This window comes from Mirounga angustirostris, unplaced genomic scaffold (genome assembly GCF_029215605.1).
Source record: "Mirounga angustirostris isolate CCGP_5_RB_7025 unplaced genomic scaffold, mMirAng1.0.hap1 SCAF_8, whole genome shotgun sequence".
In the NCBI taxonomy this organism is placed as follows: Eukaryota; Metazoa; Chordata; class Mammalia; order Carnivora; family Phocidae; genus Mirounga; species Mirounga angustirostris.
The window spans coordinates 38,795,608-38,820,404 of NW_026991716.1; the positions used below are offsets into that span (position 1 = coordinate 38,795,608).

The window sequence follows — 24,797 nt, forward strand, 5'->3', positions numbered from 1 at the left end:
GTAATGTTTGTTGTTTAATTTTTCATGATTTTCTTTTAAATAGGTTTGAGTTCTTCTCATCCAGAGATCTTGATTAAACACATGAAAAGTGGAAAAAAACTAAAAACAGTTCTTGTTCTTGAATTTTTAATGCTAGAATTAGAAGTATAAAACAGAACATACCCTCTACCACATTTGACTACCTTTTATGAGCAATATGTAAATAAGTACAGATTAATGTCAAAATAGTACATTTACTACTGAGAAGAATGAAGAAAGAATATACAAAGCTTGCTAATTTTTACTGTAGTTAGTGTCAGTGTGATACACTGCCTGCTCTGCAAGTTGAAAATCATAAAAGTGCACTTAAGAGCAAAATCATGTAATTTCATTCATGTAGAATCACATGGGGAGTTTAAAAAATGCCTGGGCTCTCCATGGGTCAGTTAAATTAGTCTCTGGAGCTAGGCCCCGGGCATTAATATTTTGTAAAACACTTCTTAGGTGGGGATGCCTGGGTGGCTCAGTTGGTTAAGCAGCTGCCTTCCGCTCAGGTCATGATCTCAGGATCCTGGGATCGAGTCCGGCATCGGGCTCCCCGCTCAGCAGGGAGCCTGCTTCTCCCTCTGCCTGCTGCTCCTCCTGCTTGTGCTCTCTAATAAAATCTTAAAAAAACAAAAAAACAAAAAAAAACAACTTCTTAGGCGCCAAGATTGACAACACAGATGTAAGAGCCTAACCAAGAAACAACCAGTATAGAAAATACAGTTCAGTATGATCACTCAACAACTAGTTAATTTGTTGACTTTTGTTTTCATTGCAAACACTAGAGTCTCAGGACCCTTTTTTTATGGTTTAAAGAATATAGTTTGTGTATCAGAGGTACTCAACTAGGGGTTGTGCATTAAAATCCTCTTTGGAACTTTTTAAAAATAGAAATAACCTAAACCACTTTGGACTTGGAATATCTGGAAGTAAACCTGGTATTAAAACTGTCCTGAATTGTATCTTTATAGTAAATCAGCAGAATGGTAATTCTTAACTATAAGATATATGATATAATGTTATAATATATCAGAGTTGACTGTGATACTTTTTGCTACAGTAAATAAGAGTTGGTAATTTGTTGATTATTAAAAAGGCAATCTACATATCCATCCAGTTGGTCAGCAGAATTTGTTGAATTCCTCTCCTATATATTTGTCCTGTCCCTTTCATTTGTACTTCTACTTGTTTGGTTCATATCGTTTCTTGCCTAGATTATTATAGCAGTCTCTACCCTGAATCTTTTTCCTTATTAATACAGTATCAGAGGGTTCCTCCAAAAAGTAACAGTGACTATATCTCTTAAACCTTTTTTTTTTAAGTTTATTTATTTGTTTAAGTAATTTCTGTACCCAGTGTGGGGCTCAAACTGAAAACTCCAGGATCAAGAGTTACATACTGTACCGACTGAGCCAGCCAGGCGCCCCTATCTCTTAAACTTCTTAACTTGTTTCTCCATCATCACCTCCTACCAATCCCCACATCCATGGTCCAAGCTGGCAGAATCATTGCCAGTCCCCAAATGCTAATTCCCAGGCCTTCCTCTCTGTTAGAGTGCCCCGAACAGACTCCTCTTTATGATGGTTCTTCAATCTTTGCTTTCCCTGGGAAACCTCTGAGCCATGCCCTATGAGTGGGCTATCCCTTGTCTGTATTACTGTCTCCTTCAGTTGTCTCCTCCCCCTTTTCTTCCCTTCCCTCTCTGCTCACCCCAATCCGCCCCCCGCCAGCCAGGACTGTGAGCTTCTTGAGTGCAGGAGAAGTGGGGTGAGTTTTCATTTTAAGATCTTTAAAACCATATATTAGTAGTCCTCAATATCTGGTGAACCAAACAGTGTTACAGAAGATTTGGAAAATAGAGAATTACGCAAGAAGAAAAAAACTCATCAGTTCACCACCTGTCTTTTTTCATTAACATGTTAAAACTTGATGACAGTTGATATTTAGATGTAGTTTTGTTCCTGCTGTATTCTTCACTTTACATCAAGATTTTTCTCATTGTTGCTTACATAGTCCCCATAATAATTTTGATGGCTGCAGACACCCTGATTCGTTACATCCATCTTCTTGCCCATAGTTTCCCCAGTATTTGGAGGATTTCCCACATTTTAGAGCATCTCTTTAGAATAAATATAAAGAAATACTGCATCACCTTCTTGGGAGTCTTGGTTGTTTACAATTTGTCTTGATGCATGTATCCTTTTCCATAGCGAACCAGCAGCTTGGTTGCAAGGAGATAGCTTTGGTTTATTCTGCATACAATTAGATATTCTTCATTCCATTCATTCCATGTTAGAGACATGTCATTACAGATATGACGGATTCAGTTCCATACCACCTAGAAAGATCCAAGAGAGATATCATATGCATCCAGCTTTGCTTTGACTAGCTGTGCTTTGAACTAGGATTCCTGAAAGGATAGAACTACAGTTGACCCTTGAACAACATGGGTTTGAACTGAACGGGTTCACTTACACATGGGTGTGTGTGTGTGTGTGTGTGTACAGTGCCATAAATGTATTTTCTCTTCCCCATGATTTTCTTACTATTTTCTTTTTTCTAGCTTCTTTTATTGTAAGAATACAGTGTATAATAAATACATATACAAAAATGTGTTAATCAACTGTTTATGTTATCAGTAAGGCTTCTAGTCAGCAATAGACTATTAAGTTTTGGAGGAGTGAAAAGTTATATGCAGATTTTCAACTGTGGGTGGGGAGGGCCTCCACTCCCCCAACCCCCATGTTGTTCAAGGATCAAATGTACCTTTTATACATAAGCTGGCTTCTTTGTTCATTGCATCAGTCTCTTTATTTCAGGATGACTGTCTGAGGTCACTAACGAGATTTGCTGCAGCACATTGGACGGTGGCATCGCTTTCAGTGGTGCAAGGACACTTCCGTAAACTTTTTGCATGTGAGTGTGAACACGTTAGTACCATATATGGTAATTTCTCATCTTCTGTGATTTTGTTCTTAGTGGTGCAACTTCTCTCCATTAGGAAAAATATTTTGGTAATACTGTTGATGTGCAGCTTCTAGCTTAAAAATTAATATGTATCTTACAAAAAATACATTTAAACTAGGGTGTATGCATTTTTAAAGTAATTTAATACTTAGGTTGGCATATGAGATGTGCTAATGCATTTTTCTTTAACTATTTAGCATTAGTACCAGATGACAACCATGGAGACCTTCCATGCATATTAGATATTGACATGTTTCATTTGTTGGTGAGTATCTTGTGATTTGTGTTTGAAATTCTCTTTATCTTACTATATCTATATCTAATAACTATCTTAGAGTTGGTGAGTGTAAAGGCAAACAGGAGGAGTTGTCATCTGTTCTTAATACTTCTGAGTATAATTCTTTTCCCAAGAGCCTCAGAGAAGAAAATGTTAAGGAATATAGTCGAGAGGCTTGACCTCTCTTATTTTGCTTTGTGACTGAGGTCAGTAATTTAGCTTCTTTGCATTTTTTACCCATAAAGAAGTAGAAATAACATTAGTAATAAAAGGGCTGCTGCTGACCCATACAGTGCTTTGGGACAGATAGACCCTGTGGTCACCTTACTTAGCAACAGACAGCCCTTTTCTATGATTTAAGGAAAGGTTTGTCTTCTGAGCAGGTGCATTCTAGTGCCAGGACACAGCACTGGCCAGGCAGTGGGTGGCTAACCTTCAGCCACACATCAGCTGGGTCCCCTTACACGGGACACTGAGTGCACCACCACACATAGCAATCCCACATGCTGTCCCCTTAACCTCTTTGGGCATCGGATTCTGAACCTTTAAGTTGGTTAGTCCCTATCCCATATGATTGTGTCAGAATTCAGTGGAACAAGCAGTGTAAAGAGCTTAGAGCACCATATCCCTAGTAAATGTTAGCCATTGTTACTGATTCTGGGACTCCTATAAAGACCACCACCACTAGTCCCACTGGACAGGCAGCAGGAGGCTCACAAGCAAGCTTGCATTTATTGTGCACCTCACTGCTTTCGCATCCATTCTCAGTTAGCCCTTATATCCTTACTACACTGAGGTATGAAAAACATATATATATATTAGGTCTAGTTTACCAGCAGGAAAACTGAGGCTCAAAGGTGTTAACTTATCTAAAAAGCCCATAAAAGGAACTGGGATTCATACCTAGATTTTTGTGTGTCCAAAATCCATGGGTTTTTTTTTCCACTGCTCACTCCCTAGGAAGATTTCAAGTGTTATCTTTTATTACTAACAATAAGGTGTATTAGGGAGTCACTGGACATATGAAATGATAGTACTTATGCAGACTCCATTAGGCCGTAAGTCATTTCATTTAGCCAATCCCGGTGGAATTTCTAGCATGTGCCCTTTAAGAACAAAGATTTCTGAAGGGGAGGGGCTGAGCTCAGAAGGGGATCGTGTTAAGAAACTGGAAATGTCTTCAGCTGTGGAAGGAAAGGTGACCTGTCTGACCCTTGGCATTTGGTATCTAGGTGGGCTTGGTGCTCGCTTCCCCTGCGTTGCAGTGTCAGGATTTTTCTGGGATCAGCCTTGGCACTGGAGACCTTCACATTTTCCATCTGGTTACTATGGCACATGTCGTACAGATCTTACTTACCTCATGTACAGGTAACTCCTTTTTTTTCAGCTTTTTGAAGGGCGAAGTACTTGAGTTTTCTCTGTTTTAAAAAAAAAAAAGTAAGAGATGGGATGCTGGGTGGCTCAGTCGGTTAAGCGTCTGCCTTCGGCTCAGGTCATGATCCCAGGGTCCTGGGATCCAGCCCTACATCGGGCTTCTTGCTCAGCAGGGAGTCTGTTTCTCCCTCTGCCTACCGCTCCCCCTTGTGCTCTGTCTCTCTCTCTCTAATAAATAAAATCTTTAAAAAAAAAAAGAGGAAGAGGTGCCTAGACAAGAATAATGCATAAATTATAATTAGGCCACTTCTTTTTTCTGTTCATCCTCATGTGGAAAGTTTTGAAACCAATTTCTTCTAGTAAAATCCCCTAGCAATGTGAATGTTTTTACTTATTTTATATTTCATAAGTTCAATAATAGTTGAGTACCATAGAATATAAGTATATTTAGCTGATTTTCTTAAAGCCTGCTGGCTTCTTGTTATGATGGAGATTGGCACTGTGCTCACAGCTGGGGGTTAAAGTTCTTTGTATTTCGTGGGGATATTTTCAGATATGTGCAAATATAGGAATCTATTTGAGCACTTAAATGATGTGGTCATTAATCCAAAAGCAAATATGGGATACTAATATTTCCACATCTTTCAGAAGAGAATGGCATGGATCAAGAAAATCCTGCTGGTGAAGAAGAATTAGCAGTTCTTGCTTTGTATAAAACACTTCAGCAGTACACAGGAAGGTGAGATCATAATCTTTACATCATCACAGTTCCCCAAATATTAGTGGGTGATAGCATGAGAAAGGAATTCTTTTGTTGAAAAAGGGAAATTGCTGCCTGTTGACATGTTTAAAAGAGAAGATGAAGTAGTGATCCACAGGACTCCATTAATTTTAATATACTAACATGATTGGAAATCTGAGAAAGGAGTAATATATGGAGCTTCCCATGTGTATTTGGCCATGGAACCTTTATTTTGCTCAGAGGATTTGTCACGGACTAGTGAAAATACGGAACTTACTTTGAAAAGTACTGTTCTAGTGCTCACTTTGGCAGCACATAGACTAAAATTGAAAAGTACTATTCTAAAATATATGTTGTCTCGGGGCGCCTGAGTGGCTCAGTCGTTAAGCGTCTGCCTTCGGCTCAGGTCATGATCCCGGTGTCCTGGGATCAAGCCCCGCATCGGGCTCCCTGCTCAGAGGGAAGCCTGCTTCTCTCTCTGCCTCTCCCACTCACCCTGCTTGTGTTCCCTCTCTCGCTGTGTCTCTGTCAAAAAAAATAAATAAAATCTTTAAAAAATAAATTAATTAATTAAATATATGTTGTCTCACTAGGAATTTTAAAATGCAAATTAAGTCAGCATAATATATTTTTAAGGTAATATCCAGGACTGGATGGAGTGCAAGGAAGTTATTAGAATTCCACATATTGTTGGAGTCATTTCGATTTGGTACAGCAGTTTCACTTAGTTTTTTAACAGTGTACGTCAAGAACCATAATGTTTATTCTTTGAGTTATCCCATTTCTGAGAATGCACGCTAATAAAGTAATTCAACATATAGAAAAACCTACTGGCATAAAGATGTACACTGTGATATTGTTTATATTAGCAAAGAATTTAAACCAATCACAGTGTTTGCTTATAGGGGAATAATTTGCTGAATTATGATTGATGTATTCCAGAATATTACAGTTCTGATAAAACTTATGTTTTATGATGTTCTGAAAAACAATTTTATATTTCATATGTTAGAACTATAACTATGTAAGACATAGAGGAGTGTGAAATAGAAATAGCTAGAATAGTAGTGCTGATAAAAATTTCTAGAATAGTGGGAGTTTTTTATTTTCTGAATTTTTTCTTTATATAGCTATATTACTTTTATATATTTTAGTAACAGCATTGATGGCTATAGCACCATTTATGCCTGACATCCCATAATGGGGCTGCCCACTCCTTTTAAGCCTCGTGCGACTGATTCCAAATAGCAGTTGTCCCTGTTTTCACGCTGTGCTATAACTACAATGACCTTTCCTCATTAGATTTCCCAGTTATCATTTTTCTCTTTTTAGTTCCTTGAAAGAAACACCATCTGGCTGGCATCTGTGGAGGAATGTCAGAAATGGAATCATGCCTTTCCTGAAGTGTTCTGCTTTGTTTTTTCACTACTTAAATGGAGTTCCCTCCCCACCTGAAATTCAAGGTAATTTCTGATTTCTTTCAAAATGTAGGAAATGTATGTAGTCTTTCACTCCAGCAGTGTATAATTAAAGTGACTTGTAAAAATGAAAGCTTAGGGGGCACCTGGTTGGCTCAGTCGGTTAAGCATCCAACTTTGCATTTCGACTCAGGTCATGATCTCAGTGTCAGGAGATCAAACCCTGTGTCGAGCTTTGTGCTGGGTGTGGAGCCTGCTTAAGATTCTCTCTCCCTCTCTCTCTGCCCCTCCGCCCCCCCCCCAACATGGGCACACCCCCACCAAAAAAAAACTTAGAACATAGCTAATTGACTGTGGTGATGTACACAATTACAGAATAAAAATACATATTTATGTATATATGTCTGATTTTATTTGGCTCTCAGTAAATGTACTGCTTTTATGTACAAAAACATACTAGGTTTACTTTCAGAGTTAGAATGTTCAATTATATGTTATTCATAAACTGGGTTCTTCAGATAATAAAAGGTGAAAACTCACAAGGTCAGTTAACTTGAAATGTGTGGTATTCATGTTCAGAATACCAATAATTGCATATATATGATTTTAATGTAGGAATTCATTTGCTACTTAACAGTTATTTTCTATGTTCTGTTTCAACTCATTTCATAAAAGTGTAGTATCAAGGCAGACTTAAAGTTTACTGTCTCTGTACCTCATAGTGACTGGCACAGGGCAAGGGGTGCCCACAGGTGAGATTGCCCTCTCAAAGTCTTTTGACTGGCACCTTCATTCAGCTAATAGTCTAGACTTCCTAATCATTTGCAGTGATGAGTAAAGGTAGTGCTTAAATCCATCTCTCATGATAAAATCATCTTCTATTTCTGTACTGCTTTATACTTTTCCAGAGTACCCATGTTATTTTTGTCATGTATTTGTTCACACATAACCCCAGTGAAGGAGATTGGGCTGCTACACCATTTTTCAAATGGTAAAACTGAGACACAAAGAAATCGTGACCAGTTTGGTGTGGGAACTGCCTGGTTCTGCTCTCAGTTGTGCCATTTTCTGTGGACCCCTTCCACATGCCCTTTTGTGAACTTCCTACGAGTTACATATCGGGGCGCCTGGGTGGCTCAGTCGTTAAGCATCTGCCTTCGGCTCAGGTCATGATCCCAGGATCCTGGGATAGATCCCCGCGTCGGGCTCCTTGCTCTGCGGGGAGCCTGCTTCTCCCTCTCCCACTCCCACTGCTTGTGTTCCCTCTCTCACTGTCAAATAAATAAATAAAATCTTAAAAAAAAAAAAAAGTTACATATCTAGTAAATCCAGACTTTTTTCATCATGCTTTTAAGTTCTGCTATTGCTTACTGTCCTACAGGATGTACTCTTAGTTGTTACATGCATCACTCTTCTTTTCTCCGTTTGCAGTTTCTGGAACAAGCCATTTTGAACATTTGTGTAACTACCTTTCCCTGCCAAACAACCTCATTTGCCTTTTTCAAGAAAATAATGAGATAACAAAATTACTGATTGAAAGGTAATGATTATACACTTTTTTTCCATTATATTGTATATATTCCATTGTATTGAATAGTTCTGTAGAAGCAAACTTAGGTTTATCACATATTACGTAATTCTCAGATAGTGAGCCTGGCAGAATTCAATCTGTGTAATTCATCCTATAAGGATTAGACCTTCTTAGTTAAGAATTTACCTTTGTGGCAAAGTTTTTGCTAAGCTAGTGAATAGCATAAGCAGATTTGCTTGGAAGGAGCGTAGTGGTAGGAATGTTTATTTCCTCGTATTAACTTACTTGTTAAGGACTCTGTTCCATAAATTTTGGGGACTGAAAAACCTTGAGGGTTTTCTAGTCCAATACCATCACTTTATATTTGAGAAAATTGAAGTCTAGAGAAAGTTATTTGTCAGTCATATCAAGCTAGTTAAGATTAAAACTTGGCTCTTTTGCCCACAGAATGGGGGAAATAATTGCAAATCATGTATCTGATAAGGGATTAATATTCAGAATGTATAAATATATGGCCAGAATTCTTATATCTCAACAAAAAAGCAACCATCCATTTAAAAAGGAACAAAGGACTGGGCACCTGGGTGGCTCAGATGGTTAAGCGTCTGTCTTCGGCTCAGGTCATGATCCCAGGGTCCTGGGATCGAGTCCCACATCGGGCTCCCGGCTCAGCGGGGAGCCTGCTTCTCCCTCTGACCCTCTCCCTTCTCATGCTGTTTCTCTCTCGCTCGCTCTCTAAAAAATAAATAAAATCTAAAAAAAATAAATAAAAAAAAGGAACAAAGGACTTCTCCAAAGAAGATACACAGTGGCCAATAAGCACGTGAAAACATGCTCACATCACTAGTCGTTAAGAAAACACAAATAAGGGCGCCTGGGTGGCTCAGTTGGTTAAGCGACTGCCTTCGGTTCAGGTCATGATCCTGGAGTTCCGGGATCGAGTCCCGCATCGGGCTCCCTGCTCAGCGGGGGGTCTGCTTCTCCCTCTGCCCTCTTCCCTCTCGTGCTCTCTGTCTCTCATTCTCTCTCTCTCAAATAAATAAAATCTTTAAAAAAAAAAAAACAAGAACCACGGTGAGATACTACTTCACACCTATTAGGATGGCTGTAATCAAAAGACAGACAATAATAACATATGTTGGTGAGGATGTCAAGAAATTGAAATCTGTGTGCATTCTGGTAGGAACAGAAAATAGGGTAGTTGGTCTGGAAAATAGTATGGCAGTTCCTCAAAACCTTAAACAGAATTATCATAAGGTCCAGCAATTCAACTTCTAGGTATATATTGCAGAAGAGTTGAAATCAGGGACTCAAATAGATACTTGTACAACCATGTTCATAGCAGCATTAGTCATAATAGCCAAAAGGTGGAGCAACTTAACTGTCCAGCAACAGATGAGTAGATAAACAATATGTAGTATATACATACAGTGAAATACTATTCAGCCTTAAAAAGGAAGGAAGTTCTGACCCCTGCTACAACATGGATGAAGCTTGAAAACATGCTAAGTGAAAGAAGCCAGTCACAAAAGAATAAATATTACATGTTTCCATTTACATGAGGTATCTGGAGTAGTCAAATTCATAGAGACAGAAAATAGAATGATTGTCAGAGGCTGGGGGAAGTGAGGAATGGGTTAGTGTTTAATGAGTACAGAATTTCATTTGGATAAGTTGAAAAAGTTCTGGAGATGGATAGTAGGGAGGGTTGCCCAACAGTGTGAATGTACTTAAAGCCACAGAACTATACACTTAAAAATGGTTAAATGGGGGACTCCTGGGTTGCTCAGGTGGTTAAGTGCCAGCCTTCAGCTCAGGTCATGATCCCAGGGTCCTGGGGTTGAGGTCCGCATCGGGCTCCCTGCTCCGAGGAAGCCTGCTTCTCCCTCTCTCACTCCCCCTGCTTGTGTTCCCTCTCTCTCTGTCTCTCTCTGTCAAATAAAAAAAAAATATTTTAAAAAACAAAAAAGTTTTTTTATAATGAGTATTCTAGCTCTAAATAGTAAGATCTTGTCATTAATTCATACTGGTTTTTCCAGAGTGTCCAAATTAGTGGGGTAATAGTGTATGCTTTTAGGATTATTCTTCTGATTTAAAATTCTGATTTAAAAATTGTAGCAAAATATGTCTTGGTCCTCCTTTTGATGTGGTAAATATATTAAGCCAAGAAGATTTGTTTTTCTCTTACTAGGTAGAGAAATAGAGAGGAAAAAATTCTATTCTAACCCTTCAAAAGTTAAGTTTTGTTGGTTTTTTTTTCCTCCATTTACATTGAAGTTGGTGTCATAACATTGAAGTTAAAAGATATCTAGAAGGTGAAAGAGATGCTATAAGGTAAGTTAAAGATTATCAAAAATTTGGTTGGGCGGAGGGTAGGGAGGAAGTAGGATGTAAGTGTGCCATTCCTTTAAAATTGACTTCCCAGGCATTCAGTGATTCCAAGAGGAAGAACATCTTGCCTTCATACTTTTTTCTTAGTCTAACGATGAGAGTTTCTAAAGAATAAGCATTATGAATATAAGTATATACGTACATTATTCTTGGCAGAGGAGACAAATAACAAAATTATTGTGTTTTGGAAAGTTTGCTTTTTAAAAATGTAGGTTCTTTACCAGATTTTTCTTAGCTCTGTTTTTTTTCCTTCTATTATGGAAAATTTTAAACTATCCAAAAGTATGAAGAATCATATAATAAGGCTCCACGTTCCTGTTACTCAGTTTCAGTGATTATCAGATCATGGCCTTTTTTTTTTTTCTTCTTCTTTTTGACATTAGCTCTATTCTGATTCCATAGGAAAGTATGCTATCCTGGTGATAACAGATGTATTTCATTTGTTAAATCTCTCCTTGGTTCTGCTAAATACATCATCCATAAAACTCAGAAGGCTAGAGGAGATTATCTGTTCTATTTATTTGATTTTATACACATCCTGTCCCAAATCTAGAAATGATAGCACCCTAATTTTATTAAGTTGAACCATATGAAATTCCAGTTAATTTAAGTCAGAAGTGGTTGAATATCACCAGTTCCATATGGTTCAACTCTGCAGTCGGAAAACTCATGTGGAACAGTAGTTCTATACTTGAGGTCTACATCAGAATAATTTTGGAAACTTTTAAAAAATACTCAGGCCTAGGGGTGCCTGACTGGCTCAGTCAGTAGAACATGTGACTCTTAATCTTGATGTTGTGAGTTTGGGCCCCTCATTAGGTATAGAGATTACTTAAAAATAAAAAAATCTTAGGGACGCCTGGGTGGCTCAGTCAGTTAAGCATCTGCCTTCGGCTCAGGTCATGATCCCAGGGTCCTGGGATCAAGCCCCGTATCAGGCTCCTTGCTCAGTGGGAAGCCTGCTTCTCCCTCTGCCTTCTCTGCCTACTTGTGTTCTCTCTCTGTCAAATAAATAAATAAATAAAATCTCTAAAAAAAAAAATCTTAAAAAACAATACCAGGACTTACCTACCAAATCCTGTTTCTCACCTGGATGGCTCAGTCAGTTAAGTGTCTTACTCTTGATTTCAGCTCAGGTCATGATCTCAGGGTTGTGAGATCGAGCCCCCGGGTGGACTCACACACTGGGCGTTGTAGCCTACTTAGGATTCCCTTTCCCACTCCCTCTCTATCTTTAAAAAAAAAAAAAAAAAAAAAGATCTGCTGTCTTAGTCACTCCCCCTTGGCTGTGTGTCCCTGCCTCAGGGAAAGTAGGGACAGGCCACATCACACAGCCCATAGTGGGCATGTGTGAGCACTGAAAACAGATCCTCACATACCAGTTGAATTTGGATCTGCATTTTATATGAATTAACTTGTCACAGAATCAACATGGCCTGGTGTCTCTAATTAAAGAAAATCTGTCTGTTCTTCTACTGCCTTCTCTCCTCCCAACTCATTTCACCCTTAATAAGTGTATCTTTTCTGTCTTATCCTGAGTTGTGTGGTTGGACTCTCCATTACTGTACTGTTTTCCATAGAAGCCCAGGGAGGAATCTCCCCTTCTTCCCAGAGCTACCAGATTTTGACTTAAATGGGACAGATACTAAGTACTGTTTACTGTCTTGATAATGTATTCTGAGCTTTTCAAGTGAAAATGTAAGCCCTAGGGCCCTGTGTTATTTAAGAGTGCCTTTTTAGGGACGCCTGGCTGGCTCAGTGGGAGAACATGGGACTCTTGATCTTGGGGTTGTGAGTTTAAGCCCCATGTTGGGCGTAGAGCTTACCTAAAAAATTTTAAAATAATAAAGATAATGCATCTTAAAAAAAAAAAAAGTGCCTTTTTAATCTCTTACTGTGGCTTCTTTTACCACTGTGATAATACCCAGTCACTCAGATTCAGTCTTCCTTTATTTGTTTTAACTAAGAGTTACCTGTCATTTTTATAATATGACTTCTAACTAACTGGTTTTCTATGTGGTTTTTTGTTTGTTGGTTTGTTTTGTTTTGTTTTAGCTATCCAAGAGAATCCAACAAATTAATAGACCTTCCAGAGGATTACAGCAGCCTCATTAATCAAGCATCTAATTTCTCGTAAGTTCTGATATTCAAGTGTTGAGCATTTCTTACCCCTGGAAGCATTCACTGCTCTATACAGAATTGAAGGGACGTTGTTTTTGTTCCATTTTGTTTGGGTGGGGCAGTTAGAACTTCGATAGTGTTTTTCACTGCCCATCTTGTAACAGCACCATTCCAGCATGCTTCAGAATAAGGTATGGGAAACAGGCTGACGGGTGACAAATTTGACTCATTACAGGTTATCTAAATAACCATTTGCAGTTTAAAGTAATAAGAGCCCTTAGTAGTATTTGTAAATGTTTGACATAGAAACTGCGTAAGAATAATCGGTAGTGTAAAACCTGGAACCTTACCGAGGCAGTTGAGCTGCCCTGTGTACCTCTTCTCTGATGCGCCCTCCTCCTCCCCCTGCAGAGACCCTCTGCTCTACACAAACTATCAAACTTCCTCTGCATTTACACGTTAGCAACAAATGTTTTATTCCCAAGCAGCATATTTTGCCTGTTTTAAGCTTTAAAATGGCACTCTACTGCACATATTCTACAGTTTCTTGCACTCAGCACTGTTTGTCAGGGTTTTTTTTATACATTCACCATACGTAACTGTTAATTCATCAGTCTTCACCTTGTGTAGTATTTCACCACGTGAGAGCAGAATTTACTTTTTTTCTCCTATTGATTTTAATTTACCTCTTCTCCAGTTGTTGATTGAATATTTCCAGTATGGTGTTTGTGTGAGATGTTCCCAATTCTAGAAGTAAATTTGTCTGGGCCATAGGATGTAAGCATCTTCAACTCTACGTGATGTTGCAGAATTTTTTCCAGGGTGGCTCACCACCGTCAGCTCTTTTTAGAGCAATGACTTGACCTTTTTTTGTCCCGTGGAGGTGCCCCAAATCAGGTGGTGATAAGAGCAGAGCCCCCACTCTGTGCCTTGTGTGTGGAACTCTGCTGTGCTCGCAGAGCTACTGCTGTCAGACTGAACTGGAAGGGGAAGACGTGGGAGCCTGCACAGCTCACACCTACTCCTGTGGTTCTGGGGTGGGCATCTTCCTCAGGTAAGGCCCTGAACAGAGCTTTTTACTTTGCATCTGCCATGGTATATGCATGTTGAGGGATAGCACGAGAAACTACTATGTTGCAAAGAAATTTGAGACTGCTGTTCTCCTTTTATTCATTCAAGGAGCAGGGGACCCTTGTCTCCTCACATCTCACGTCTGGCTCATGCTGTCTCTTTTCTGCTTCTTCCATTGTCATCCTTCCCACCTCCGTGACAGTTCAGTTCTACTTTCTTTGTGCCTCATTCTAATGTGAAACTTCCAGTTGTCCTTGATTTTCTGCCCAGATCCAGTCAAAATTACTTCTTTTGTTGTATCCTTATGGTTTGGGATCCGTACATATCACTGGCTGATATGTATGCCGTTGACCCTTGAATAACACGGTTTGGAACCATATGCAAGTCCACTCATACGTAGATTTTTTTCAATAAATACAGTACTGCAAATGTATTTTCTCTTCCTTTTGAGTTTCTTAATAACACTTTTCTCTAGCTTGCTTTATTATAAGAATACAGTACATAATACATAAAACATGCGAAATGTGTGGTAATCAATTGTCTGTTATCGGTAAAACTTCCAGTCAACAGTGAGCTATTAGTAGTTAAATTTGGGGGAAGTCAGAAGTTATATGCAGATATTCAACAGCACAGGGGTGGTGGGGGAGATGGGCCAGCACCTCTAATTGCTGTGTTCTAGGGTCAACTATGGTTGTATATATATTGGACAGCATACCACAAATACTTAATAGTGACTGCTTTGAGAATACAGTAGTCAACAAAGTAGACAAAAATCTCTACCTTTGTGGAGCTCATTTTCTAGTGTGGGAGATTAAAAAACAAACAAGGCTGATAAGAATTTAGAAAGTGATACACCCAAAGGAGAAAAAATAAAGCAGGGAGAGGAGTATGAGATGGCAGATGGGGAGTTGGATTTTAGTTAGGGAACCAAGAAGGTGACTTTTGAATAAACACTGAAAGAAGTGGGGAGAACACTCTGGGCAGGGAACAGCAATTGTAAAATGTTCGAGAAACAGCAGTGAGGCTCATGTCACTGGAGTGGCGTGCACGAGGGGTTGTCCTGGGGCCTGCTATGTCCTGGTCACATCTCTGAGTGAGATAGAACTCAGTTCAGGGTTTGAAGGAGAGAAGTGATAGGAGTTTGAGCTCCCCTGAGGCATAAATTAGGTCTATATCTTAGGTACCTTAGTCCCCTGCACCTGACAATTTTCTTGTATATGACATGTTCTCAAGAAATGTTGAAATGAACCAAATTATTAATACCCAAAAAAGGTCAGGCAAACCTCTCAAAGGGATCAGGAGACACATTTTTAAATAGCCCTTAGGAGAAATAAAGCAGTTTCTCTTGTCTCACATATTTCAAAATCCTTTCAGTCATATACAGTGTTGCTTTGTGTTTCAAATCAACCTAATTCAGGATGTTTTTGTACATTTTTTTAAAATGAACAATTTCCTCATAATGGATAAAATATCAGTAACTATTTTATGTTTAGAAGTTAACTATTGGGGTGCCTGGATAGCTCAGATGGTTAAGTCTCTGCCTTCGGTTCAGGTCATGATCTCCAGTTCTGGGATCAAACCCCCCGTCGGTCTCCCAGCTCAGCGGGGAATCTGCTTTTCTCTCTCCCTCTGCCTCTCCCCCAGCTTCTCTGTCTCTGTCTCTCTCAAATGAATAAATCTTAAAAAAGTTAACTATCTCACACTTCATAATTTTTTAAATGCTAGTATTACATGAGCCATTGATTCCTAATCCAGAATGTTCCTCTTCCTCGCTATATTGATTTACAATGCAATCATTATTGGTTACAATTCAATCATTTTAGTTATTTTTAAAACTTGGGCAGATGTATTGATACTTGAAGTGTCTCTGCTATAAATGCTGTTTCTTCTAACACTGGTGTTTATTTTTTTATAAGACTTCAGACCATTAGGAACTGAACCCAAACATCAGTTACTAATCTATAATGTATAAATGGTCTCTCTACAGAGTGCGGGAATGTCAGGTGCTATTTTTAGCTGGCAAAACCAAAGGCTGTTTTTATTCTCCTCCTTACCTTGATGACTATGGGGAGACTGACCAAGGACTCAGGTAAGGGCCCATCCTGGGGGTGCTGGGTTGGCTGACCCTGGGCCTTCAGAGCTTTCAATACACAGTGAATATGATCAGCCTGAGTGAGGCCTACCTGCTAACAGCCTGGAGGCTGTAGAGCTTCTGTTGTGGCAGAGATGGACTCTTCCAAGAAGGGCACCCTGACTGCCTCGTTGGGCATTCTCTTTCCCAGCCCTCAGAATGTCATGAGTGGGGGCGCCTGGGTTGCTTAGTTGGTTAAGCATCTGACCTCTGCTCAGGTCATGATCTCAGGGTCCTGGGATCGAGCCCCGCTCAGCGGGGAGTCTGCTTGTCCTTCTGCCCCTCCGCCTGTTTGTAGTCTCTGTCTCTCTCTCCTCTCTCAAATAAATAAAATATTTTTTTAAAATGTCATGATGGGGGCGCCTGGGTGGCTCAGTTGTTAAGCATCTGCCTTCGGTTCAGGTCATGATCCCAGGGTCCTGGGATCGAGCCCCGCATTGGGCCCCCTGCTCAGCGGGAAGCCTGCTTCTCCAACTCTCCCACTCCCCCTGCTTGTGTTCCCTCTCTTGCTGTCTTCGCTGTCCGTCAAATAAATAAAATTTTAAAAAAAAAAATCTTTAAAAAAAAAGTCATGAGGGCCATCAGGACAGATAAGGGAAAGGAATTGGAGAGAGTGCAATTTTTTTTCCATTTATCACTCCAGAGAACCATTGAAATTGCCACGTGGCATCCACAGCATCAGAACACGGCAGGGATAGCCTGTTGTGATTTGTGTTGCTTTGTATGAGGAGACCCAGTGCTGTTCAGATGATGTAAAAGAGCAAATCTTAATTGATAAGAGATGTGCTTGGGGCGCCTGGCTGGCTCAGTCACTGGAGTATGCAGCTCTTGATCTACAGGATCGTGAGTTCAAGCCCCACATTGGGCATGGAGCCTACTTTAAAAAAAAGAGAGAGATGTGCTTACTTATTAAGAGTCTGGGAACAGAGATTTAGAACGTATAGAGCAATACAACAGTATTTGAGGCTTAATCACTTCTACTCTGCTTGCTTCTGTTATATCATGAGAAAATGCTAACAGCAGTTCCCTCAAGCACTGTTACTTCTTTTAGACCATCTCTTTGCCCAGAGGAGGTGAAAGTTTTAACCTAGATAGAAGCCTTGGGGAACAGAAAAAGAAGACCTGGAAACCAAGGCAGGATAAGTAGGGGGCTGCCCCAGGAGCTGGGCTGCAAGGTTACCCGCATATACCACCTGGTAATGGTTCTCCCATTGCCCTGAGGAGTTGTGGGCTCTTAGGAGGAAGAGCCCTGGTTAGAGACTAAGAGGATTGATGTGCTCTGAATCAAGAGCAAAGTCCACCAGCGTGAACTTACCAAAACCCCCTTTTTTTTCTTTTTTTATTAAATTAGACCCGGAAGTTGTTCACATTTGGCTGCTTTGCTTCTACTTTGTGGCTGAAAGACAGCACTCTGGGGAACATTTTTACCCCTGCAATTTTCCTTGCATCCTCTCCTCTGCCTCCTCCCTTCTTTCTTATATTTTACCAACGAAGTGAACAATGAATGGGTAGTTTTAACCTCTCCACCCAGGCCCTCCTCCTCAACCTTACCCTCTCTTCCCTCACCGCAGTCTGAGTAAGTGTAGCTCGTATACATTTTCCTCTTCTTTTCAGCACTTACTCCCTTCAGCTGCTCCTAGCCAGCCTTCAGAGCTAATGTGTTAATAGCTACGGTCTCGTGCCGAACAGGAATTTTGCAGAGGATCTTAAACCAGTCACTTGTAATTGTTCCTAAATCAGGAAAGGTTGGGGCATAATAGATGAATAAACAGAATGCATCCTGAGTGACATGCGTCTTCCTTCTAGACGGGGAAATCCTTTACATTTGTGCAAAGAGCGATTTAAGAAGATTCAGAAGCTTTGGCACCAGCACAGTATCACGGAGGAAATTGGACATGCACAGGAAGCAAATCAGACACTGGTTGGCATTGACTGGCAACATTTATAATTACTTCACTACCAAAAACATAAACTTGGATTTTTGTAACCCAGTTGGCTTTTCAAGAAAGAATAGGAAATAAATTCTCTATTTAAGCTTTTCTTCCCAGTTTTGTTTTCATAGTTTCTGGGGGACTCGTGAAAATCATCTCCCATCAGTGGATTTTCTTGCACCATTTGCTGTGCCCCTCAAACGTAACTGCTTGAGTTTTAGGATCCAGTGAGGAGCTTCTCTTCCCAGGCTGAGCACAGCCCCTTTGTGGGCATCTGACTATGTTTGACCGTTCCCAGTAGTCTGAGCCATGTTACGTACGTTACTGATCACAAGGAACTCCAGGCCTGAAGCCGATTCGACAGCAGCAGGAAACAGTGTCTGTGGTCTGCTGGAGTCACACTTCCTGGTCCCTTTCAATGACTCTCAACACTGGGACTGGGTTGCTGTCCCCTCTGCTGGCAGGACCCTACCTCTAAGAGCAAAGCAGTGGATTGTGAAAGCGGCTATCCCTAGTCTCCATTGGCTATGAGCGGGTTGGGGCACATGTGCAGGAGGAGCCTGCGGGATGAGGGGGAGAGCCTGGTTGCTTCATATGCTGGTGGTTTTCAGGGCTATAGAAGTTGGATTTTTATTTTTTTATTTTTTATTTTTTTTGCAAGACTTTTGGCTTTGAGGGAAAAACTCATTTTAAAGGGCTTTTTGAAAACTTTGAGTATCCTAGTTTTTCAAACAGTATATTCCCGTTTCTAAGACTAAACTGAGGAATGGTATGCATCTAATATCAAACACTAGCAGAAAAAATGAGAACTCGGTGTTTTGAGGTTCTCCTACCCCTTCCAGCATTTCCTGGACTAGATGAATGGCTGTTTACCTGCTGGCTCACTTAGTACATTCCTGGGACAGCCTGTGTGCCCAGGCTTTTTATTATTTTTAAACATTATTGTTCTTACTAAGAGGTGCCTTCCTAGAATGATAGCCGCTTAGTAAAATAGCTTTTAACTGTTACATACCACACAGTGATTGCAGATTTAGTGGAGGAATAAATTCTGAGCCTCTCTAAGGTGGGGCTAAGGGACAAATGAATAATAAGCTCTTGGATTTTTTTTAGCCAATGCGAGTAACCCTTTCACTCTGTTTTTTTGAACTGCATCTAAAAGTTCTCTTCCACTCAGCTTTGCATACACTGCAATAAACCCAGGAGGAAGGTCGGAAATCCAGACTTTAGGCTAAAATAAGTGGAAATGCAAAAGCCACATTCACTGCTGCTTCTCAAAGGTAGTGTGTGACAGGACCCCCCTCCTCTGAAAGGATGACCTTAGCCCTTCTTGCTCAGGACTGGCTCACCAGCTGAGAGGAGGACCAACAGGAAGAAAATTCAAATTAGAACCCAGCACTCTACCCCTTTTTCTGGCCTTTCTTCTATTCATAAGACCTGGGGCTGTTAATGGCATTATGATTTTAATGTTTATTTTGACCTTTGTCACATCCCCATTTCTTTAGCTTTTAAGCCAGCTTCTTTTGGCTTTTCTCCATATGTTCACCAAGCTTAAATTTAAAATAGGACCAGGTTTCTCCCTCTGTAAATGGATTATAAACATTTCCCCAAATCATAGCAATACTCTGGCTTTCAGGAATGACTTCATAGAAATCCATTGTTAGCAGAGGGTGTCCCTGGATTTCATTCTCTGAAAATGTCGGGGAATCTGAGAGAAGATGAACTTCTATGAAATAGCAACACACGTACCCCCTTTATCTTCTAGTGTGTGCATCATTAAGCTAATTGTCTTCCCTACCTAATGAATCATCTTAGTTTTTATGATTTGTTCCGCATGTATTTTTATTGTAGAAATGTTTATATAACATGCTTTCCATATCAGGGAAAATCATATCTGTTTAATAAATTGGCTATAACTTTAATATCTGTGGACAACTTGTATAATTTGGAATGTATCATATGTAAAAAGTTTAAAGATATCCAAATAAATGCTTTAGGTGTTGACATTACTTTGGGTCTGCCTACATTTTCTTTCCATTTTGTTTCACACATTTAAGTGCCATGGAAATGTTCCCCGTGTCACCTTGCTACAAGTAAAGTGGGACATCTGTATTAGCTTGAAAATTAAGATGCTTATATTATTAGTGTCAATTATGGCCATTAGCCAAACCATCTTGACCTTCCCAGAAATAGCTGGGTCATCATTTCAGCTGATTAATCTTCATATTCATTGGCTATGACAGCTCGTGACCTTCTGAACCATTTTGGACCTCAAATCACTGGGGTAACAGAGCACTCAAAGTCCCTCCCAGCAACAAGACCTGTCTCCAGGTTTATACTCTTGCTCTTTCTTCCCTGGTAATCTCCAGGTCCTTGTTCTTACACACTCCTCAGATACTCTGTGCTTATGAGAGACACATGTAGGAAGGAAACTATATCCTTTATTTACGGGAGAGTTATTGCCTATAAGAGCTCTGCTGTGCTTTTCAAAATCATCTTAAAATAGAAGGTATAAACTAAGAAAGCAAGGTTTCCATGTGCTTTCCCTATCTCCCGGCCTTTCATGCTACTCCCGGCTTACTCCCTTCCCTGGTCCTAATGTTAGCATTACACCTCTGACTCATTAAGCCCTCTGACACTTTCCTTGCTCTGTCCTTACTCTTGTTTTTTTAAGTCAAGTTTACTAAGGTTTATTTTACACATAGTAAAATTCACCCTAATTTTTACTGGACAGTTAACGCATTTTAACAAATGCATACAGTTGTTTAACAAACACTGCAATCAAATAGAACAGTCCTATCTCCCCACGAAGCTCCCTCAGTTCCCTTTGTGGTCCCCTTCTTCCCCCACCCTCACCCTGGGCAACCACTAATCTGTCCCTTTGTTTTGCCTCTTCCAGAATGTTGTATAAATATATATCACATGTAGCCTTTTGAGACTGGCTTCTCTCACTAAGAAGACTAATGCATTGGAGAATCATCCGTGTTCCTTTTGGTTGCTGAGCCGCGTTCCGTTGTGCAGATGTTTATGCAGTTACCAGGTGTGAAGGACATTTGGGTGGTTTTTGGTGATATGAAAAAAGTGCAAACATTAATGCACAGGTTTTTGTGTGGACCTACGTTTCCATTCCCCTTGGGTAAATAGCTGGGAGTTGCTCCTTTAATCTTAACCTACTGTATACCATCTTTGCACAACATTCTCTGACTTTGCTGTTTATACTCATCCATCGTTTGGGAGGACAAAGCATACCATCAGGAGTTAAGGACTGATGTTTCCTCCCTTCAAGCCAGCCTCTTGTCCACTGAGGACCTGGAAGGCATCCCCTCTCTCCCTGACTTATATACTGTCCCCACCCCCCACCGCCACATTCCTGTTCCTAACATACAGTGCTGCTGGCTGCACTGTCCTCAGGAGCCATGTTCTTATCCAGTAGTAGGTCAGAGGCCCTAATTGTCTTGGCCCCCCCGCCTCACCCCCAGCTCCTGGCTAAGCTGCAAACCTGCTGGCCTAGCATTAAAGATACCGGACAAGGAGGGGCAGGGGAGCCTGCAGAGCAAGCACTTAATCTTATTAACCTGTATTGAGGTTACTTGGGGTTTATTTGCTGGTGGCTCAGTCCTGGGCTTGAAAGTGTTGCAAAAAAAAAAAAAAAGAGGCTATGGGATCTTAAACTAAAGCCACAGATTCTAGGATACTTGTCTTCCTAAATGTTCAAAAATAAGCAGCTAGTACTTACCTTGTACCTGTTTTAAAAGGGTAAGAGGCCTAAGGTGCTGCCTTTACCTCTCCTACCCCAGGGCTGGGCCTGCCAGGCTTGAAAACCTGGCTGAGTCCCTTGGGAGAAGTGAATTTACACTGGTCCCAGGAAAGACTAAGTTTAGACACAAGGAAGTCCTGGTACAGAGTCTTGCCAGCAGCTACCTGAGAAGACCTGATAAATGCAACTCGCCCTAAGTCTGCTCTGAACCAACTGGGGATATTCACTGTAGGGTCAGTTCACCCTTGGTCCTCCCAGCAGCTCTCAGATTTACGTCTGCCCTATAACCTGGCCCCATAGAGACTCATATTTTCTTGTTTGGGAAGATAAGTTTTGACCAGAGCAGGAAAAAAGATGGTTTGGAATTTTTGCTTAAATCACTAAACTAAGATTCCACATATTAAAATATTAAATGAATTCAGCTCTGGTCTAAACTAGCAAATGTTAAGATTATTATCATCACTGTTCTTACAGACAGGAGATGGTAAGAGGGAGAGAAGTAACACCCATCTTGTTGAAACATAGCTACCCTGACTGATAGCCATGCTTCGTTTTAGGGTCAAGTGCAATTTGGTTTTGTTAACAAATACTAGCTAGAGTTGGGGATGCTGTGATAACGTACTGTCAAGTCGGCTAAGATAGGCATTTAACACAAGTGATTTTCACACAATGTAATTTTTAATGTCTATCGTACAGCTGTTAACAGCACAGTTACACATGGGCCTAGAGCAGCACTTTCACGATGCTTCTCAGTACTCCTCAGGGGAGAGAGTTCCAGGACCCTCATCAGAGGTGGCTGACTCCCTCAGCATTTTCACTGTGGACCATTCTTTGGTCTCAAGGAGACTCAGAAGTCTAATTAAATTAAACCTGGGACCAAAGTCTGACAGTGTCCCAATATCTTTGATCTGATTTTACGCCCGGGAGAATTAGAGCCCCAGAATATGCCCCAGGCAGCACCAGAAGTCTTTATTTTCTCCCCACTGAACACTTGTAGAACAGTAATGAAACCATTCTCTCCTTCCCCTAAAGGCTTCCTTTTTTTCTCTTTTGGGAGAGAAGTTAAAATTTCTCTTGCCATCACTAGCTCGGGAAGATGCACTGTCTCAAGGAATCTTCTTTAATACAGAGGCATTCCAGAAATATTGCTTTGCAGGATGGGTGTCTGGGGAAAGAAACAGGAAGAAGTTCCCAGAGGACGCTTTGCCTTCCACTGTAGACCATTGGTGTTGTCCATGGAGGCTGTCATGGCCACCTGTGTGGGTGTTCCTGGGCCCTCCAAGAGGTGAGGTCTGGTCTCCAAAGGTTGGCCTCTTAGCTGATTGTTGCTCCTCTTCCAGTAAAGGGCAGCCACCTAACCTAGTGCTTCCACAGACAGGCCAAAGGGGGTCAGCTGGCACTTGGGTGGGATGTTGCCGGAACGTGCCAACAACCTGACTTCCTCAGCCCGTGGCTCACTCCAGGCTAAGTGAGGGCATGGGAATGTGATACGAAAGTAGCCTTTAACTACATTTTTGGTGAGGAAAATAATCCCCTGTCTTTAAGTTATTTTGCCCCATGATTGAAGAATTCCTCTTGTGAAGCCCTCAGTGCTTTGGAGAGGGCATTACTCTTAGAAAAGTACAATGTCCCCCTCCTTCCACAATTATACAAGTAAGATGGCTGACCTGTTGATATTGGCATTTAAAAAAAAAATGACAGCATGGCCAGTACATTTTTAGACTCCTATGCTTATGCACCAAGTGACGCTTTAGATATAGAATAAAGCAGCTTGGAACTTGTAATGGCAGACTCTTAAAAGGGGACCTGCCCTCAGGTGTGGCCAGTAGCTTTGGGATGGAACCTAATTCATGTGTTACGAAGAGTGATTCACTGAGAGGCCCCCTGAGTCCCCCATGAGGGTATATCCAAAAGTAGTGGGCCTTAGCAGGGGCTCATTCACTGTGTAGGGGCTCATTCGTTTTTAAGTCTGTCATTTAACAAATGTTTGCCAGATGCTTTTAGGGTTCCTAAACTTTAAATCCCACCATCAAGAAGAGTCTCTCTAAGATGGCCGCCCTCCTTGGGAGATTCAGATTGGATGAGGGGGGTATCCGCTTTCTTGGAGTCCACTACTTCTCAGTGTTCAGGAGGGGAGGGGGCCCCAGGGCCATCAGCCAGCCTCTGGGGCCTGGCCTGCGTCTGCACCCTCGGCTTCCACCTGGTTACTCTTGCCCAACTTCTTCAGGCTCTCCAAAAAGGCCTTCCAAGTCTCCAACACGCTCTTTTCCAGAAGCCAGCCCTCACTCTCACACTCAGGGTCTTCAGGGTTAGACACACCTTCCAGTGCTGTGTGTAGGTAGCGCAGGCCAATTGTGATGGTCACCTGGCGGGGAGAAGAGACTTAGAGGAGGTCTGGGAGAAGGAGCTGGGGGCTGGAGCTATTAGGAAACCGTGCAAGCCACCAGCCTCCTCATCCCCGGGGCCTTTAAGTGTGGCAGGATCTGTTGAGTCTGGCTTGGTGAGAACCTTCCCCCCCAGCCTGGCCTGGTACTCAAGATAGCTGCCTCATCTCCAGCCCCATTCTCCTCTCTGGCCACCTGGGCTTCTTAGGGTCCCATCCACGCTTTCTCTCCTCTGGTCTTTACCATTTGCTGGTTGCCTAGAACATTGTTCCTCTGCACATTCACTTGTTAATTCAGCTTCAGCCCTTGGTGAGGGCCCCTGCTACTCATTCTCCCTCTTCCTCTCAGGTCTCACCCCTTTTGGGGGCATTAGTCCTAGGCGGCTCCTCCTCATGCCCCTAGCCCCTTCCTAGCACAGTGTTTGGCACATATTGGGTGTTGGGCAACTATTTGCTAGACAAAATTAAAGTCACCCCCTTCTCAGCAAACAGTATCATTGTATGTGGTTTCCTCTACTTCTGTTGTTTTGATTAGTGTGGGGATGAGTGGGTGATTTGTTTAAACGGATTTGTTCACTAGCAGTCATTGCAGCAAGCTATGGTGCCAAAATGCCTGGGTTCAAACCCCAGCCCTGGCACTTAGCAAGCCATGTGACTAAGAAACCTCAGTTTACTCATATGG

At 41.2% G+C, this 24,797-nt stretch overlaps 2 protein-coding genes across 9 annotated transcripts in view; one reads left to right on the forward strand and one right to left on the reverse strand.

Moving 5' to 3' along the window:
• UBR2 (ubiquitin protein ligase E3 component n-recognin 2) overlaps positions 1–24,797 on the forward strand; it is a 143,588-nt gene that overhangs the window by 97,398 nt on the left and 21,393 nt on the right. For 3 of the 7 annotated variants that reach the window (XM_064597604.1, XM_064597605.1, XM_064597610.1), the window contains 11 exons: positions 2,844–2,940; positions 3,189–3,256; positions 4,501–4,636; positions 5,291–5,381; positions 6,717–6,847; positions 8,234–8,342; positions 10,611–10,667; positions 12,780–12,857; positions 13,729–13,899; positions 15,904–16,005; positions 17,854–21,015. In XM_064597604.1, coding sequence (XP_064453674.1) covers positions 2,844–2,940; positions 3,189–3,256; positions 4,501–4,636; positions 5,291–5,381; positions 6,717–6,847; positions 8,234–8,342; positions 10,611–10,667; positions 12,780–12,857; positions 13,729–13,899; positions 15,904–16,005; positions 17,854–17,995 — 1,182 coding nt within the window. In that variant the 3' untranslated portion in view covers positions 17,996–21,015. The other 4 variants (XM_064597606.1, XM_064597607.1, XM_064597608.1 and 1 more) reach the window with 4 other exon arrangements.
• The window catches only part of PRPH2 (peripherin 2), a 30,771-nt gene continuing 28,365 nt past the window's right edge, over positions 22,392–24,797 (reverse strand). For both annotated transcript variants that reach the window (XM_064597611.1, XM_064597612.1), the window contains exon 4: positions 22,392–24,097. In XM_064597611.1, coding sequence (XP_064453681.1) covers positions 23,885–24,097 — 213 coding nt within the window. In that variant the 3' untranslated portion in view covers positions 22,392–23,884. The remainder of the gene's footprint in view (positions 24,098–24,797) is intronic.